General features: G+C 37.7%; 1 protein-coding gene and 1 pseudogene across 1 annotated transcript; both read right to left on the bottom strand.

The window, feature by feature from the left end:
- Positions 1 to 1,274: 1,274 nt before the first annotated feature.
- On the bottom strand, positions 1,275 to 4,291 carry LOC103407544 (chlorophyllase-2-like; annotated as a pseudogene).
- A 12,658-nt stretch (positions 4,292 to 16,949) lies between these two features.
- On the bottom strand, positions 16,950 to 20,642 carry LOC114822035 (VAN3-binding protein-like). The gene is made up of 7 exons (XM_029095935.2): positions 20,215 to 20,642; positions 19,707 to 19,814; positions 18,574 to 19,006; positions 18,245 to 18,469; positions 17,826 to 17,875; positions 17,550 to 17,607; positions 16,950 to 17,410 (listed from the first exon to the last, which is right to left on the bottom strand). Exons 1-7 carry the CDS (start codon positions 20,515 to 20,517, stop codon positions 17,196 to 17,198), a joined length of 1,392 nt encoding a protein of 463 aa, XP_028951768.2. The 5' UTR covers positions 20,518 to 20,642; the 3' UTR covers positions 16,950 to 17,195.
- Positions 20,643 to 20,907: the final 265 nt, after the last annotated feature.

Genomic DNA, 20,907 nt, shown 5'->3' with positions numbered 1-20,907 from the left:
ATTCAATTTTAGCGAATTTAGATTGAGTTTTTTTTTTTTCAATTGGGATGTGAGAAATGTCAGCGCAAAATACTCGTTCATTGGTTCACTCTTAAAAAAAAAAAGGTTTCTTATAGTCAATCCAAGTGGAGCCATATGATTGGATTAGTGGGACCACATCAGCACACAAACAAAAAATATTAATGAAATTTTTAAGGAATGACAAAATTAATGTACGGTAGTGAAAGTCAAGGACCAAATTTGTTGTTTTTTGAAACTCAGGGACCAAAATGAGAAGTTTGATCAATGTCAGGGATCATTTGCGATAAAAATTCTTATTTTGTGTAATCCACGTGTCATCATTTTATTGGATTTATGGGTCCCACATACAAACTAATAGAATAGTTAATGGATCTTAATAGAAGGACCAAATTGATGTGGAGTAGTGAATCTCAAGGATGACATTTATTGATTTTGAAAGTGAGGGACAAAAATGATGAGTTTGATCAATCTCAGGGACTATTTGTGATAAAAACCCATACATAAATACCAATGATGAATACTAAAGGCAGAAACACAAACAAACAAAAATGCCCATATTGAGACACAGAAACAGGAAATGAAAAGAAAAATAAACAGCAAATGATAGAAATCAGCAGAAACTTTTCGTTTCAAGAACTAATACAGCTCCTATGTAATCATATCATCAGCCTTAGCTATGTATAAAACGCTAAAGTTTGGTTGGCATGTTGTAGTGGATTGGACTGTGCAAAATTGTCCTTCGCAGTATCGTGCATTTGGATAAGTTATATTGTGTACGATGCCATACTAGATTGTCCTGATAACAAGTTCAACGCGGTTTACGAATATAAATGAAGAAAAGAGGGATTGAGCAACCAACAGCTCTATAACTAACGAAAAGAAAAGGTTTCAGATTGAGAAGTTGGATTAAGCACATTTGTTAGTTATCGAAATGATTATGACACATAAATTTACTCTATCCATGAATGAAAACACAAATGCCGAATTTGATTCGTTGGCATAGTGTTATAACCTACTGTAAACTTTTGCAATACAGATCAAAGTAACGTGTGGCCCTGCGAGTGCAGACTATTGAGCACTTCCGAATGTAAAAACTAGTAAAAAGGTCGTACCCAGTGCACAAGCAAACAATGCACGTCTGGTTTGATGTTATACTGGGGTAATGGGTTACACTCACGTCTGCGGACTATGCATTACGTTCAAATTCAAAAAGCAAAATGCAATTAATTGAAGCTTTGTAATGAAGCAAGTAATTTATCTAGAATTCATCTAAATTTCACAAAAGAAGTTTGACAATTTGAAGCTCTATTGGCAAAGTCTCAACCCCTTCTCTTATAGCCAATAGGTGGCTACTATCGCCTTCTAAATAAGCTTTTATGAAAGCAACCACAACCCCTCCAACAAACCTCCTCATGGGCTCCCTAGACTTCCCATTTTTGCATAAACAATATGTAGCTTTCCCTGTAATCCCCTTGGTATCATCATCTAGCATGTCAAGATGGCCATAATCCTTTGCCACAAAATAACAAGCCAGTTTCCGGCATTCGTTGAAGAAGTCCTCATGGTTAACACCCTTTGGAGCACAAGGAGGAAATAGAGGGTTCCTTTTCACTTCACCCAAACCTGAACCAATCACCATCACAGGCATCTCAAGATGGAATGACTGAAGAACATAAGTTAGCACTGGTGGAGGGGTTTGTTTCCCTGTGTCCATTCCATCCACTGGGTCAATGCCTATTAGGGCTGAAAACTTCAAGCTGGTGCTAGTTTCTTCTTTCCCCTTTCCCTAAAGCTAGTGCAAACGAAACCTTGCCTCTGCGGCTATGACCAACGAGTGCTAGCTTGCTTAGATTTGCCTGAACATGGGGTGGAAGCAAGGGATGAAGTCCTTCAGATAACCAGTTTGTTATTGCAGCTGTGGACTTGATCTCATCACTTGAGTCTGGTCTAACTATGGTATATAACTGTTAAGAACAAAGAACAATTACTTGTGAATAAAAAAAAATTAGATGCATTCTAAAGAATTATAACATTTTAACCTGTGATAGTCACACTCGAAAATGTTTTGTGAAGCATGTGAGTCTCTCAAACACATCTTAATGTGAACAGAAAATTTGAATGAGTGAAAGCGGAAGCTTTTTAGTTGGCTAATTTCTAGACTTTGTATAATTCGTGTTTGTAATAATTAGTCTTGAATTTCGGTTTAATCCTAAGTTTTAGGTCCAAGTGAAGAAGACTTGGGGCTCGTTTGGAAGTGCTTTTAAAATAATTGAAAGCGCTTTTAAAGAAAAAATTTGGGTTCCGAAAGCACTTGAAATGCTATCTTGAAGAAGCGCCAATTATGTGCTTATTTCGGGGAGCACTTCAAGTGCTTTTTTAAGATTCATTTGCGTTTTGACTAAGGATTGGTTCTAAAAACATTTTAAAAACACTTCTAAACGAGTTTTTGGTTTGCACAGCAACATCATTGAAGCTGATTTCGTGAACTTCTTACGGTAAAAATCACATGCATTCATTTAGGAAATCATGTTTAAGTGATTGAACTTTATTTGAACTGTGAGATCAAATCTGTTAACGTTAAGAACCCGTTTGATTTGAAAGATTTAGGGGACTCAGTTTTTTCTGGGTAGTTTTTGTAGGAAAGTATACTTGAGTCATGTGTGAGGAAAAAAAAAAAAATTGACAGATTATCTTTGATTGAAGTTCTATTTCTTAGGCTTCAATTTCTCATTGAATAACTAAGTCTGTATTGTTGAAAATTAACTTTTGCATATTCTAAGAATACGTGTGCTGCATGTTGAGGGCAAAAGTGCGTTCTCTTCTAGGGTTAAATTTTGACAGCAATCTTTGTGAGGCTTTAGAAATCAGGTGATCATCATATTGTATCATTCATCTGTGAAACAAAACTGTGTGCATCCTTTACTTGTGAGGAGGATCATCTGTGTCAACAATGTTCATCTAAAAGCAGGCAAAGTAAGAACGGCGTTCTACAAGAACCAAAGTACGCGAGGGAACTTTAAGTGTAGTAAGTGTCTGTTGAGTCTTGTAGAAGTCTTTTTTTCCTTAGTGGCTCGTGATTACCTAGTTGTGCGCTATGAGGGTTTTTTCATCATTTGTTTAAGAGTTTTTTACTTTTAATTTGTTGCTATTTCTGTTTATTATGTCGTAGGATTATTGAAACTGCGATCCGTAAAAGTTAGGTTTTCAATGAGAGTTCCGGTTTACCATGCAAAAAGGTGGACTTCAATAATCAAAAATAGAAAAAGACAGTAATTTAGATCCTAGTATCTATCTGACAAAGGATTGAGCCACTTGGGGGTATTCAGTTCATACAATATACCAATCAAAACATGTAATATTTTTTCTTTGTTTACTTGAAAACTTAGTCCCCAAAGCCTCCAGTGTGTGTGGCTTACACTTTTTCTTGCAGACTAAGGCAACTATTGACAGTGACTAGCGTAAGTGGCCAACGATAGCCTTGTATTTGGGTCATGTATATGTTCTTTTTTCCCTTCACTGATAGAGAACTGATTTTTGCACTCATTTTTTGTCCACCTACGCTCCTTTTTCTTTTCTCGCCTTTGAATTGAATAAGTTGAAGATAATCAAATGACAGAAACAAAGAGAAAAGTGCATCGGTGAAACCGAGTTTGAAAATTACTACCCAACTAATATTGCTTGCATCAGACACCTCTATCATCCTGTAGGCTGTAGCTAATAAAATGCAAATGCTTATAAGATAATTGGAAAAAATGGAAAGTTTAGTATGCTAATTAAGTTAATTCTACCAGACTAAAATTAAGAATCATTGAACCGATCATAAAAACTATGATATGTGAAATTGTACAGAGGGTCTAAAGGCACAATTGAAATACTGTTTAATTGGAGAGAGAGAGAGAGAGAGAGAAACCTGAGGGGCAGTGACAATGAAGCCATGAGAAGCGATGTGGTTGATAAGCTGAGAGTAGAAAGAGTTGGAGAGAAGGTAACCATGGAGGAGCAGCAACACCGGGAACTCTCCCGTAGTTTCACAAGGCATGCCAATCAATAGAGGTTTTGGAGGCGGAGGATTATTAGGAGGAGGAAGAATTGATGACGACGACTTGGTTTTGCTGCTGCATGCACTCCTCCTTGCTGCTTCAACTGTCTGGAGGACTACGTTGTATTTTACAATTTCAAAAACATTTGTGCCAGATCTGGCAATCGAAGAAGTGGAGGAGGACATTATTGTCATGGTAAGAGCATAAAACTTTTTGTATGCAAAAGCTTTAGGATAATGGCATGAATTTACAGCCTCACCTGTGATAAGTTTTTATCGTTAGGGACCAATGTCTCAAGATATTTACAAGGCCGAATGCTAAAGCGATCTCAAAGAGGTCCAATTTCTGACCCAAATATGTTGTCCTTGAAGTTGGACTCTTGTACATTTCATATTTGGGTGCACTCTCAAGGTCTAGGCCATAATGGATTTTGTATTGGGCCCAAATCTATGGTGGGTTAGTTTCGATTTTTATATTCAATTCAACGTCATAACAAACTCATTTTAATTAGAAAAAACGATAAACACACGTCTTTTTTTTAACTCCTCCCACACTGTATTTAATCATGTATGTTTAGGGCTTAGGATAATATGAAGGGATTTTTGTTGTTGGACACTCTACACGCAAACAATAACACGTCTTTTTTAACTTTTCGCACACTCTACACACAAAATCTTTATTTATTAACTTCACATTCCATAATTACTATTAGTCAAACTATTCAAAGCCTTGAAGAAGGAATTCACTTTTACACCTTTTAGGGTAAACATGAGTAAATGCTCCCACCTGATTCTTTCTTCTTACCACACTATTTACCCTCACCTTCCCACGCTTTCTCACCTTTTAAACAACACACACAAAAATCCCTTCATCTTCCTCCTTTTCCACCTTGCCATCGAAGAAACAATTGAGACTCGATTCCACCCTCGTTTGTGAAATTGTTACATCATCAATGGCGCCACTGTTAGGGAAGAGTGGCGACGTGGAGGTAGGGCAAAATGGACAACTTTACCTATATCCACTGGCGGATCCATTAAGGGGCAAAACTTCGAGGAACGTCCATAGATACCTTAGGTGCTAACCTTCCGAACTTCGGTGAATGTCCAAGGATACCTTAAGTGTTGTCCTTTTGAAGATTAGAGTTGGCTTCATACATGCCCTCCAACTGACTTCAGACCTATCAAAACTCGATGAATGTCCATGAATACCTTGGGTGCTGCCCCTTGCATACATTAACATATGTGTAGTATGCATTTTCAAATGACTTCAGGCCTACCAAGACTCAATGAAATGGCGGTATGCATGATATTTCTGGTATAAAAAGAATTTACGCGCATAGCACGCTATTCTTACTGACCCCCCTAATATTATTTCCTGGATCTACCATTGCCTATATCAAATGGAGGACCCCTCAGATTTGATGGGTGTTTATTTGAAAGTTTTACATCGTTGTCACTTTTTAGTAGCATGGTAGACTATGCTTCTGCTTTTCTATGTTTTTCAACTGTACTGATAGGAGTCTTTCAAAAAAGTACTCTTTTTTTTGTCTTACCAAACACATTTGGTGTTTTAGATTTTTTAATAAGCTGCTTTTTTTTTTCTCTTTTTTCCCCTAACTAGCCCTTAATTGGGTTGCTTTGCTTTTTAGTTAATCATTCGATAAATAAGCTTGTAGAATTTTTCAGGTCAACGGGCCGAGGGCTCACTCCAACAACACAGATACTATCCCCACTTAACCACCTGCACAATCCTCCGGTGTGGGATTTTATCACAAAAGGTCTCAGTATTAGTTTCCTCTGTCCGATGTGGGACAAAATGGGGTTTCAACACTCCCCCGCACGTGAGACCCCATTTTATGGGTCACACGTGAAATTCCACACATCGGTAACCAAATGGAGTCATGTCGGGACTCACCTAATCGTGCGGGGCCAATGGGGACCCACCTAATCACGTGGCATCTTTGGCCGACGTGGAGCCATATCGGGACTCACCAATCACGCGGGGCCAATGGGGACCCAACTAATCACGTGGTAGTACGGGCCCGTCCGCTGACTCTAATACCAAATGTTAGCCTTATAAGGTTATACAATTAAAACACAAATGAATGAGTGACTAACCTGATTCCAATGGCGGCCATGGAAGTCGAACACAAAAGTAGTAGAGCATGGCAACACCAAGATCTTCTATAAACACCTAGCCGAATACAACTACTCTTTGGGAAGCATTATGTTGTGTGTTCTAAGGCTTATAGGGACCGGTGTTTTATATATAGACTAAAAGCTGGGTTTCAATCCATAAAGGAAACTTAAACTTTACTTTCTTAGCCTCTAAGTCAAGTATCATAATCATATCCAATCAAGAATTTCATCAATCCTATTTCCAATATAAAACACCTTATATAGGATTGATATCTTTAAGAGATCAAATCACAATCAACATTATTCTCCGATATTATATTCCTACTACATGTAGTAGACCACTTAAATGTTGATTTATATTGGATAAATCCAACATTCTCTCACTTGGTCTACAAAATGTTATATTCATGTTTATACTTGAGATTGGAGACTAATGTCACTTTAGTGGCCATGTAACAGTGATTACATCTCGTCCTTAATGCAATTTATGTCAAATGCATTTCTTAACATGGAACTAACAAGGTTGTAGGATTGACACAACCCATAACCTTCATAATCACACATGCTAAGATCCTTATTCACATGAAACACAAATTATGATCAAGAGATGAAACTTTAAATTAGCCAAAATGTCTTACTTTATATCATCTCAGGTCCACCTTATTGTAACTCACAAGTTACACTTTATGCTTCTTCGAAGCCTTAAATCTGCCAATGCAGATATCCTTCATCTAATAAAATCACCATAACATGCATGTGTGAATACATCTCCAAAACAATCATGCATCACTTTCATTAGATCAATAACAATACAAACGATGTTTGTAGCCAACAGACACAACTGAAAATACCAAATAGGCACATGTCCAAGTAAAATAACAAATTAATTCAACACTTGTGAGCAAGATGAATTAATATGTTTTTGACACTGATCTATGCATCATACCAGTTACTTTCATAGTGATTTCCAACACCTGTGGGCAAGATGGAAATCCTCACAATTGAGGTAGTGCACAAACCATGTCATGCCATTTAATATGCAATTTGATAACAACTTGATATCTGATATATATTTCATCAGATAATTGACTAGCACACGAAAAATGTGACTTAATGAATCCAACTGGAGATTAAAATGAATACATGGATTCTATACATACTTTATAGGTCATCTGCAAATGTAAGGCATTACTAACACAAAACTCAAACTCCCACTGATCTGCAACATTGTATTTAATTTGCAAATCAATACTTAAATCATACTTTTGAAAATATGCCCTTGGGAATAGCCTTACTCAGTCAATGAATGCGTATGAGCTCAATGAAAGGTACAACTAAGCATGAAAGCATTCAATGTTGTTACACAAAAAACGTGCATCCAACAACCATCTTATATGTATTAATAAGTCCACATTTATACTAAGTCCTTATGAGCCCCAAAACAAAATAATCAATCAAGAAATCTAAATGATTGCAAATAATAGAAATATGAACACATGTACTAAGTAGCCATTCGTGCAACTTAAACATATTATTGTTATTCGAGTAACACAAATTCATGGAAGATAGAATAAAGCTTTAATAAATTCATGCAAATCCATTTAATGCTCAAAATTTTAGAACAACTCCCACTAAGTTTTTAGAGTTTATACTTGCAAATAAGTTAATGAGTGTGAAGCTCAATTTTCGTTCACTAATTCTTCGACTTGGGCATACCACTCGTTAATATATTCTTTCAAAGATGTACCTAAAGAAAATTGCTCTATATTTTAGACATAATAAATAGACATCTCAACCAACATAAAGTTGTCAAACAGAATTTCAGCAATGAGTTACACTTACTTTATAATTAATTTACAAGCTTGATTGCTACCAAAGTTATACTGACCAAAATAGACATACTAATCTTCATAAGATAAAAATATGGATCTGTTTTGGATCAAAATAGCAGTCTAAAGTGAAGTCTCAAAAAGGCCAACGCAATCTGTCAGTAAAAACTGTCTATACGAGCATGGGTTACTTGTAAATTCACCATAATTAACATACATGGCAGAAAATTACGAAAATTTGCAGACACATAGTAGACATCTATATGTTAAACATATCCAAAATTCAGATCATTTGGTGACCATTGGAGGTTTCATTCTCCCGATTTAAATCAATACACGTAACCTGCCAGAAACAATTATGTGCGTCTATCATAAATTTATGCATCCATAACAAATTCAATTTCATATCATTTCAATTTTGATGTCCATAGGAAACCTTAGTAGTCAAATTTCATCCTCTAAACCGACATCATAGTTCAAAATGAAAAGATTTACAAGCATAAGATTTAAACAATGTGTACCTTAGCAATCCTTGATTAACCTTCATGGGTCCAATACTTTGCATCAACAAGTCTCATGAAAAGACACAAAATACGTCATGATGCAACTGATTTCCATGCCTTCAAACCCAACCTTTTATGGGGCTCAATGTGAAAATATTTGTCACTAATGGCATGGAACTTTATCCCAATAAACTTCATGAAACTAAATTAATTTACACATGTAGGCAAGAAAATTAACTAGTTTCTAGTACTAGATTTTATGTCACAAAAGTACTTTCATGAAAAACTTCAACACCTGTAGGCAAGATGAAGATTTTCACAACTTCTTTGAAATAAAATCCATACTATGCCATCTTAATTAAAGTAAAATAAGTAATTCACACCTGTAGGCAAGAAGATTATCCCTTTTATTCTAATTAAGATGCAAAGTTGATCAAAGTAACTCAAAAACACAGTCCCATCATCAACTAAGCGTCTTGCTTAGTTGAAAAGGCATTGGTCACCTCCGCCCTGAAACAATACAAGAAGTCATATGGATTAATTAACTGTAAATGACAAAATTATGATAACCTGATTCGAGCTTCGAGGCTTGCCAACAAATGGCACTAATTCCTTCATGACTCCCTTTGACATTAAATTAATCTCAAAAACTTGACATCATACTTGAAGGAGATTAATCACACATAGAACAAGTTTTCACCACAAGAATGTCAATATTTATCATTACGGAGTCAATTAGAAATAGTTTATGTAATGTGAGAGAACAATACATTCCTTTAAATTAAAAGCTAAATCACTCAAATCAAACGGGTTCCTTTCCTTTTATATATTTCTTTCCTTAGTACAAAACTACTAAACATAGCATTAAAATCATGCATTACTTTATAAATACCAAATTAAATAAAAGGAACAACCAAAATTATTTTCTTCCATAGAAAACATCTCCAATATATGCCCTAGCGACATTAGCCTTGAAAAGTTTCTTTTCTTCTCCCCTTATGGCACATAAAAATTTACTAATCAAAGCACTGTTTAAATTCTTTAGGCATAGGAAAAACCACAAACAATCATACATGTTTGAAAATTCATGCTTATCAATTTAGTCACATACTTTGAATAAAATACATACCTCATGCCTTCATATGTTCACTACTTCTTTATAAACATATATAATCACATGACCACCATAATTCTCATATAAGAATAAATAGAATACAAATGAGAAGTGTCACATAATTACTGCAAACCTCATTCATCTGTATAATGTACTTGTTCTTGCCACCGGATGCTTTCTGTCACTCTTAGTCAATCCACAAGTTATGCATCAATTTCATAGTTAACTAGTCATGTACAATTAAATGACCATACTGAGATAGGAAAGCAAAATTGTAGACAAAACTAATTTGATTAGTCATGCAAATTCCTTATGGAGTTAATATCATTATAAACCGCACTTGAATTAATCACCAATCATACTTAAGTACTAGTATACTGCATTACTAAACTACACATGTCTGTTTTTACATAAGATCATCTCAAGCTTAAAGCAATATAGGACAACCCAATCCCTTTAATAAAACACACCATATGTCAATTTTGCTCCATGTTTTGCATACTTAAATTGAATCCATATTAGATATTTCTGACAGCAACCAATGACATGGCTATTCAATTCAGTCTATATATATTTCCTACACATAATCATGTAATGCAAAAGGAAAACAGAGCCTGCAATAATCCGTGAGGCATTTGAAGGGTGGTTAGTGTCCCCTTGTCGCCTGTCCACCCAGGATGCACCTCACACAGGTGTTCGCGCATGTGGTAGTAAAAGAAACCCCCCCCCCCCCACCTTTAAACCTGCGGTTGGAACTTTTGATTTCAGCAAGCTCGCTCTCATGTGGCACTAACAAAATTAGCAGTGAACAAACAAGATAGATTTGACATTTGCATACTTCTTGGCTTGTTTGCATATGCCATTTGCCGAAACTTATGCAATTATTTCTTGTTAAATTGGAGTATCACCTCAAGCCATTTTGTAGAGAACAAATCAGTGAATGTGTGATAGAAATTTATGGCAACCAAATTATATCATAACGGTACCATTACTGGAGTAATAATTCAGATAAATTGCAAAACCTTAAATTTATCATTGCTCTTCATGATCGAAATGAAGTATATTAACATATACCAGACTAAAATTGATAATCCCAATTCTTATTCAAACACATAAATCATGTGCCTATTTTTATACAGTTGCCAAACATAAAATAATTTGATCCATATTCATGACATACTTAACTAAAACATGGTATTCAATGTATGTACATGCTCTACAATAATTAGCACATCACTAATGCAAGTATATTTTAAACTTATAACCAATTTAAGCTTCAGGGATCCAACTAAAATACAATACCATAAACCAACTTGAAATTGAAGTCAATGAAACAAACCATTTTGCTATGGTAGATGACTTTATTCAGCCTGAACGAAAACATGGTGATATGGATATGATTTTAATTAGCATAATCCAGTAAAAAAATGGCAGAGATTAAAACCATGCTCTGTGATTTATGACCTTGTGTTGCCACAAGAGAAAAGGAATACGGCAGTCAAATATGATGATGTTGCTCACGGCAATTGATGTTGTGGGTTAAACGATTGCACAAAATTTTCAAGACATGTGAACTGTATTTCTCTACACTTAATAATACAATGAATTATATATATATAGATAAAAGTATGCGCAATGCTATTGCCTAATCAGGATTTCTGTAACATCACACATCGACCAACGGAGAAGGGGTGATGTGCCTTATATGTACATGCCCATCTCCTATAGCACAAGGCTTTTTGGGAACTCATTGGTTTTGGGTTCCATCGGAACTCCGAAGTTAAGAGAGTTCGGGCGAGAGCGGTCCTAGGATGGGTGACCCACTGGGAAGTTCTCGTGTGAGTTCCTAGAAACAAAACTATGAGGACGTGGCTGGGGGCCCAAAGCAGACAATATTGTGCTACAGCGGAGTTGAGACTGGGATGTGATAGAATGGTATCAGAGCCACTCTACCGTTCAATGCGAGTGTGCCGATGAAGACGTCGGGCCCCTAAGGGGGGTGGATTGTAACATCCCACATCGACCAACGGAGAGGGGGTGATGTACCTTATATGTACATGCCCACTTCCTATAGCACAAGACCTTTTGGGAACTCATTGGCTTTGGATTCCATAGTTAAGCGAGTTCAGGTGAGAACAATCCTAGGATGGGTGATCCCCTAGGAAGTTCTCGTGCCGAAACCCAAAAACAAAACTGTGAGGGCGTGACCCAAAGCGGACAATATCGTGCTACGGCGGAGTCGAGACTGGGATGTGACAGAAAGGTATCAGAGCAACTTTGCCGTTCTGTGTGAGTGTGTCGACGAGGACATCGGGCCCCTAAGGGGGGTGGATTGTAACATCCCACATCGACCAAGGAGAGGGGGGTGATGTGCCTTATATGTACATGCCTACCTCCTATAGCACGAGGCATTTTGGGAACTCACTGGCTTCTGGTTCCAACGGAACTCTGAAGTTAAGTGAGTTCGGACGAGAGCAATCCTAGGATGGGTGACCCACTGGGAAGTTATCGTCTGAGTTTCCAGAAACAAAACCGTGAGGGTCTGGCCGGGGCCTAAAGCGGACAATATCGTGCTACGGCAGAATTGAGACTGGGATGTGACAATTTCCCTTCCTAATCAGCTCTTAGTTGTCGCCGTAAAGACGAAGAAACGTGACATCTGCATCAATTTTTCAATTTTTCTCGACAACTTTAATCAAATTTCAATTTTAATAGGTTTTAGTCATATAACCGGTGGCTCTGATACCAACTGTTAGCAATATAAGGTTATACAATTAGAACACAAACGAATGAGTGATTGACCTGATTCCAATGATGGCCATGGAAGTCGAACACAAAAGTAGTAGAGCACGACAACACCAAGATCTTCTATAAACACCTAGCCGAATACAACTACTCTATGAAAAGCATTATATTGTGTGTTCTAGGGCTTATAGGGACCAGTGTTTTATATATAGACTAAAAGCTAGGGTTTCCATCCATAAAGGGAACCTAAACTTTACTTTCTTAGCCTCCAAGTCAAGTATCATAATCAAATTCAATTAAGGATTTCATCAATCCTATTTCCAATATAAGACACTTTATATAGGATTAATATATTTAAGAGATCAAATCATAATCAATATTATTCTCCAATATTACATTCCTATTACATGTAGTAGACCACTTAAAGTTAAAGATTGATTTATATTGGACAAATCCAACGAAGCTTACTTACAATTGTTGTATACATTCACTCTCTTGCATAATATGTCACATGTCAATACGTGACAAATTTCATTAGGAAAAGATTGGAATATGCTTAATAGCCGAACTTTTATGTTTCAACTCATGTGTCACTTGATCTGCACACAACGTTTTTGCATTGAAAAACCGCCAATGCTATCTGTAAGTATTCATGACAGTTGTAATTAAGAATTTCTTCTTAGCCAAATCACGACCTTAAGTTTTATCTTTTGGAATGTACACACTGAAATAGATTTAAAAATATGCTTAATAGCCCACCTTTTGTTTCGCAACCCGTGTACCACTTGAACCAAGTTATTGCATTAGAAAACCAATTGTTGGAACTTGTGAGTGGGACTTAGTCCCACATCGCCCAAACACATGGTGGAAGTCCACTTTATAAGTCTTTTCCCTCCTTTATGGTTTGAAAAGAATTGGGTTAAAGCTATGGACCTTGGACTTTATAAATCGAGATTTGGGTGTATATATTAAATGTCAAAGATGGGCCTTGGGCCTGTTGGAACTTGTGAGTGGGACTCAGTCCCACATCGCCCAAACACATGGTGGTAGTCCACTTTATAAGTCTTTTCCCTCCTTTATGGTTTGAAAAGAATTGGGCCAGAGCTATGAACTTTGGGCCTTACAAATGGAGGTTTGGGCTCGGATTGACGAAAACACAAGTTTAATTTTTTACGTTTTTGATTTTTGCATTCAGTTATTTTTCGAAAGGATAAAACTGATGATGAACAGTTACATCCGTTCTAAACGGCTTCAACTGCTCCATTATGCCATTATAAATATGGCCATCAGATCAGAAACAAGATATAATTTTCCATCATTTCCTTTTATACTTCACAGAGAACCATCATAACAAATTCGCCTAGAATCCAAGTTCTTGTGCAAGAACTTTGATTAGATAGTTGTATCTTGCAAGATAGACGTCCTTTGAACTACTGCACTGGTGTAGGGGCGTATTTCTGTCTTAGGAGATTGTTCTGCAAGCCTCTATCTTCCGAAAACAAGTCAGTGTGTTTTTGTGATTTGTGATTTCAAATTCATTAAATTGTTCATATTGTAAGATATATCGTATCTTTGTGAAATTTCTATTCAAGATAAACTGTGCAGTTGTTATATATTATACACTTGGCATTTGATTTGTTCTAACAAACCGACCATGCTATCAACAATCATGTATCGATGAAATTGAGGTTCCATCATAAAATCAATTGGTAATATGAGGAGTAGCCCAAGATCATATAAGCACATAGCAAACCTTGTCCCTCACCGATATGGGACGACTCTCAACACGCCCCCGCACGTGTGACAGATTTTCAAGCCTACACGTGGACAACCTTACTTTGATACCATGATGAAATTGAGGGTCCACCATAAAACCAATTGGCAATAAGGGGAGTAGCCCAATCTCTTATAAGCCTATGTAAGGTCCCTCCTCCTATCAATGTGGTACTTATTGCCCATATTGCCAATTGGTTTTATGGTGGAACCCCAACTTTCTTCATGGTATCAGAGTCAGGTTGTCCCACGTGTGAAGCCAAACGGCCACATGTGCTTCACGTCACCCCGTTGTGTTGTCCACGTGTTAGGCTCGAAAATTCGTCACACGTGAAGGGGCGTGTTGAGAATGAGTCACACATTGATGAGAGGAGCGACCTTACATGGGCTTATAAGAGGTTGGACTACTTCCCATATTGCCAATTGGTTTTATGGTAAAACTCCAACTTTCTTCATGTATGTCGTTTGTTATTAAGATTTCTTGTTATCCAAACCCTTAATTATGACCCTATCTTGCCTCTGGTGCCGTTTTCAGGGATGGTGTATTCTGCAATCGGAGCTCTCATATTCTGTGCTTATATTGTGTATGACACCGACAATCTGATAAAAAGGCTCAGCTACGATGAATGCATATTCGGTGCACTCTCCATATATGTTGATGTCGTCCAACTCTTCTTGTTTCTGCTCTCTTTAATCACCGGTGGTAGCTAAATATTGACGACAGCAACTAGAGCGTAATCCAAGCAGAGATGCCTCATTTACTCATCTCAACGTACGAAGATTAAGTTTTTCTGTGAGGTTTCATGTATAACAACTGCATTCACCCATTTTTGCTACAATAGTTTGACCCACAACAGGATTAACTTTGTTAAATGTATATGTTATGGAACTATTCACGTAAGGATATTTACATATTTATCTTTGAAGTTGGATCTCTTCCACCATTGAGAACAATGACGGTACACGGATGGCAAAGTAGGATGGGTTGGCCTGCTCGTCCAACCCTCCAAGTTGTTCTGCCCTGATTGGAATGAAGAGAGATACTACTAAAACTAGACCCGTTGATTAAGAGGTCTAAATTTGGTACTCATAGTTTTGCCATGTTGCCCTTGAACGGTTTGTTATTAGAAACAAGGATTTGTTTGGTGACCCTAATTCGATACAATAAGTGTATAACAAATCGGATATGACTTTTCTCAATAACTTTAATATTTGTAGAGGAACACATTTGAACTTGGAAATTGACATTAGAGATATCCAAATCACAAATGTGTAATATCTATTTGCATGGTCCCTTTCACATATCTCTTTCCCTTTAACAATTATCAGGGTCCATTCACTTTCAAATTGTCAATGGATTAAATAAATATTATGAAAGCTCTCTTTCATTCATTACTCCATTCTGTATAAATCTCTATCTTTGTAGGTCGTCATTTGCCTTGTTCATAACGTTTGTTTTCTCTTTTGTCACATTCAATCCAGTTCAATTTAGGCCCCATCTATTTAAATAAAAATAAATAATAAAAAAAAGTTTGATTTTGTTGTTGAGTTTTTTCTGTTCTTTGGCTAATTTGTTGGTATCATAAAAAAAATCACATGCTCTTGCTTATTAAATTTATTGCCTAAATTCCATCATAGAAAAATTCTCAAACGATTTTGACATTTATACCTGTTCATGCAAGTGTTTTCATAAAAAAATGTTTTCTTTGTTAAGACGCAACTCTAAGGCCTTTCATAGTGGTTCAAATAAATGTGATACCTATATATAGGAATCAAGCATCTTAAGTTTAATTTCTATAATATTATTGCTACACTAGTATGAGTTCAACATATTGGTACCACTCATGAGTTCAATAAATTGGTATCATACTTTAAGTTTTTCTGTCCACTGTAGAAGTGTGATTTCTAGATGAGTTCAATATATTAATATCACTCATTTTTTCCGGCTTACTGTGGAATGCTTAAACTATTAAAGAGGAATTCAAACTTGAATATAGAGGACGACACTTCACCTAGGTCAACCAACCTAGTCCATATATGCAATCATCCTAAATTGTTTACTTCAACTCAAATTAGTAGAGTGCATTATTTTTACCAAGATTGAATAGTACTGAGCATCATCACCACAATAATTGTCATAAGATAATTATATTCAATACAAAAATCTCAAAATTTAAACTGACCACTAGTACTTAAAATGATGCTAATGCTCACGATTACTTAAACTTGCGAGCAAGCAATAATGTAGACAGCAGAGCCTCTTATTCTCCTTCTAGCTAATTAAATATTTCTTAATCCCTCCCGCCTCACTTAAACGAAACGAAACTTCTTTTATCAAGTGGAAGATTACAAGACTAGAAAATAAAACCTTAAATAACCAAATCCAAGAAACTCCAACAGGGGTCAACAAAAGCACAAAACCCACATCAATAAACAAATTAACAAGTCATGTAAAGGTTAGGGATGAGTTCCAGACCCATTTTCTACACGGCATATCCTAGATTCGATTTTTAATGCTCGTAAATCGCACAATGATGGCCAGAAAACGGCTAAAATGTTTTTGTAAGTCTTTTCGACCCACGAAAGAATAGACTGCCGTGACAAAACCACAAACTAATTTCCTTCTAAAAATAAAAAAAAAACCAAGACAATGTTCCCGTCTTCCATCTAATATATATCTTGTTCTTTACTCTAACTGAGATTCTTTCTCGTTCTTTTTTGACTGCCCCAGTCCAAGATCCTCCTTTTCTTTACTTAACAACATATCACTAGAAAATCACATGCTCTTGTTCCAATCTCTTTCTTTTCCATTAAAAATTAAAGAAAAAGATCCAAAATAAATACACATAATATGTATAAATATTCCACACTACTAAAAGACCAATTGGGATTAAACTTATACCTTTAATTAACCTTTTTACAATAGACTAAACTCACGGTAAAACACCACAGCCAAAAGTTACCAAAATATCCTATTCCCAAGTTACCATCTCCCAAATTTTACCCTCACAACATACAAGCAAAAACCCTATCTAGATGCCATGTCTATTGTGCCTCTCTGCAACAATGCTGAGGAGCCTCGACACGCCCAGTGTCCAAATGTCGTACTCCCTCTGGTTCCGGCACTCGAACTCCACAACTCCGCGCATAACAGTCTTGAGCCCAAAGTAACGCCGGTGCTCTCCGCCCTCGAGCAGGTGGCGGCCGGGCCAAGCCGGCATGTCCTTGATCACCTCCAGCACCACATCTGTAAATTCAAAAGCAGAAAAGCAAAATAATTCAAAGACAAACACTTTTGATCCTTTGCCACTTAAGCGCTTATAGCTTTTGCAAATCCCCAGATGGAACGAACAAATAATTAGCCAAAGACAAAAGCAATCACTCACTCTTTTTCTTTTTGGTTATGGTCCCAGCAACGTGCCTGCTCTTCATCTTCAGCATAACCTGCCCAAAAAGAAGCTCCAGAAAATTAAAGAGGGAAACAAAAAGAGAAAGGAGGGAGGGCTGATCCATTTCTTTCATCATTCTACTCTCTTTTGCTGTTTAACCTTTTATCCCATCAAGTTCACATTCATGACCAAAAGCTCTACTGATGCCCTAATTATTGGCCCTACCCTAAAAGAAAAAGGAAACTAATTGGTAGACGTTGCGAGGAGCTTTACCTGACCCGTTCGATGGATGTAAACAGAGACGATTTTCCAATGAAGATCACCTGGCATTCAGCACAACAAAGATAAAAGAGACTTAGAATTAGATTTGACAAGAAGAAATCATCAGACAAATGGATCAAGTAAATTCAAATTTGCGCCCGCCAACTTTGGCTATTCAGAACTTTGGTTATTCGGTAATTTCAGCACAATTCAATAGTGAAAGTAATGTCGAAATAGATTTTTCCTGCTAAGACATAATCATTCCAGAGTTCATCTACATTCACTCGAGATCAAAGAAACTTTTCCATCTACCAAGTTCCTTCCACGTAAACATTCTTACGAGTTACAACTCAATTTCCATCATGACACTAAATGATTGAAACAATTATAAAAGCAATAAATAGTAACGAATGAAACGAACTGAAATTCACCTTTGCGGGTGCGCTTGAGGAGCTCACAACCCTTAGCAAGCAACTCCCTGCTGCAGATGCCGAGAAAATTCTCTTCAGGAACAAGTTCTCCACTCAAACTACTGTTGGAATTCCCGTTGCTACCATTACCAGCTACTCCTGAGCCTTTCTCAACAGGAATAACTGCGGCAATATTCCACACTTCCTTCAACGCCCTCGCCCTTAGTGTCGCTGCACCGCGTAAGGCTGCAATCCCCCACCACAAACGTCAAGGGCATTAGAGTCCATAAGAAAAAAGATGAAGACACTTGCAATTATAACACTAACAGAACCAAATTAAGGTTCTGTACCTGTTGCTGCTGCAGCAGTTAAGGTCATGATATCGCCTGCGGACCGGACATTCACGGCAGAGCTGACAACCGTAGCAAGGTGCTCCCGCTCAGCTCCCATGGCCTCAGCCGCCTCCACACACTGTGCAGCTACCAATGTGGCAGCAGAGGCCACAGCCATGTCAGTCTTCGCCATATGCTCATCTTTTCCCGATCCAGATGAGGCAGCAGTGGCGGCAGCAGTGGCGGCAGCAATGGCGGCGATGGCGGAAGCCACCCCAGCAACAGAAACAGCAGCATGAAGCTGAGCATTCAGGGCTCTAGCCTCCTCTTTCTTCTTCTCCCTCCTGTCCTTAAGCCACCTGCCCACCGTCTTGCCACCGCCAGACACAGGGGCGCCGCTAGGAGTGGCGGCTCTGAATTGGGTGTTGTTGTGGTTGGTAGAGCGGCCGTACTGCATCAAATCAGAAGCTAATGTCAATTGTGAATTGAATTTTTATGGGAAAGGCCTAAACTCTATATAAATTCAATGAAATGTAAAACCACCCAAAAACAGAACTGATAGGTGCGGTGAGTAATTGGTAAAATATAATCGCACACCCACTTCCTCTGCCAATAGTGCAACTGTCGGGTTCATAAATTTTCAGAGACAGATTTTTGGTCACACCCACCGTGTGTGTTTTGTAACAACCAAATCACTCCTAGGGGGACCAAAAGCAATCATCACCATAACCGTGGCTAGTTCTGTAAATAGAAAGAAATTCGAGCCTTTGTCTGCAATGTCGAAATAATCACCAATCTAATTAATTTTGGCTAAGAACACTGCAAATATGCAGATTCACGAGATGGGTTTTCTGGATTGGACGAATCTGAGCGCTAAGTTAATAACTTTTTGCACTGGAAAGAGCGAGAGAACAAGGATTTGGTAATCTACTGGGTGGGATAATTAAAAGGTTACTTGGTTACTGCGAAAGCTGTGGACTATGTTCGACCGGGTCAGAGTGAGCCAGACTCAGTAGTACAGGTGCTCTGTACCCCCGAATCAGACTTTTAGTACACTACCCATGTGGTTGGTGTCATATTCCGGCAACCGCGTACGGTGGTCGGCGGCAAAGATTACAAAAACCAAATAAAACAAAACAGAGTTTACAGACCTTAACATCGTCTTCGGTGGGGGAGACAGGTGGGCTGTCAGTTAAGGAACCGTTGAGAGGACCACTGCTGTGGGAGAGCCTGCCGGAAGTTCGTGGAGACACCTCTTGCTGAGAAAAATAAATATAATAATTAATTAATTAAACAAATAAATAAATAATGATTTGGGGTAGTTTCTATTTACAATATGAAGAACTAAGTAGAAGAACGACAAATGGAAGCTTGAAACTTGAAAGAAAATGGTCAAATTTCGAGACCAAAACAAGAAAATGGCAGATAAACCGACCAAACCAAATACAAACACAAACACAAACACAAAGGAAAGTGCCAAACAAAAACACAGATATGAGAGAGCCAAAAAACAAGACCTTATGCGAAAGAAAAAAAATGAAACTAAGACTAAAAATCCCAATCAATTTCTAGAAGAATCAAACAAGGTCAACCCAAGAGTTTTAAAAATCCCACAATTTGTCTACACATTGCCAGAGCTAAAATCTCTGCTAAGCTTACCGACTGTGACATGATCCGCTCCATGACGAGCTGAGAGGTCTCGGAACAAGCAAAGGAAAATGGGTTGCCCGAAAATGTGGCGCTCTCGTCTAGCTCTCCGGCCAGGTCCTCTGGTATGGGACCGCTGCCGCCGCCATTGACGGCAGAGCTGAGGTTGAGGTTTGTGAGTTGGGTCTGGCCAGGGGGTGGGGCTAAGGCTTTGGAGACTTCGAGAGCCGACACGCTCCAAGAGCGAGAGAGGAACTCCATGGGCTCGCAAGGAGTTTCCGGTGGCCGGAACACGGCGGCCTGAACCGGGTCCATATGAGTTGGGGGAGTTTAGCGTGATAGGTACGTAGTAGCTAACGAACCGGTTCGGAAGAAAGGGAGTGGAATGTAAAGAGTGAGAGGTTCTTGAATGAATGGGAAAGTTGCCGGCTTTATAGAGAGTAAAACGCTCAAAGCAAGGCCGTATAGAGGATAAAAATAAAATAATGAACAAGAGAACTTTTGTTAGCAAAACCAAAAAAAAATAAATATATTTAAAATGAGTATTTTTAATGTGAAAAAAAATATAGAATTGGGAGAATTACGAGTGAGGATCCAAATAATATTCCAAAACAAGAAATATTTTGGGACTTGTATGTGAGTTGTAAATCTGACAAATGTACAACATCCAAAATATATCTAAACTTTTGTGGTAAGAGTAAGAGG

This window comes from Malus domestica, chromosome 16, assembly GCF_042453785.1.
Source record: "Malus domestica chromosome 16, GDT2T_hap1".
NCBI classification, from domain to species: Eukaryota; Viridiplantae; Streptophyta; class Magnoliopsida; order Rosales; family Rosaceae; genus Malus; species Malus domestica.
The sequence above is the reverse complement of the archived record's forward strand: the minus strand, read 5'-3'. Positions and strand labels throughout refer to the sequence as shown.

Bases quoted from the DNA above. Each gene is read 5' to 3' on its own strand.
- LOC114822035 (XM_029095935.2), bottom strand. From the start codon at position 20,517: ATGGACCCGGTTCAGGCCGCCGTGTTCCGGCCACCGGAAACTCCTTGC. The intron at 17,876-18,244 runs GTGAATTTCAGT...GCTGAATGCCAG, and splicing joins CCTCAAGCGCACCCGCAAAG to GTGATCTTCATTGGAAAATC. The intron at 17,608-17,825 runs GTAAAGCTCCTC...CTTTTTGGGCAG, and splicing joins ACATCCATCGAACGGGTCAG to GTTATGCTGAAGATGAAGAG.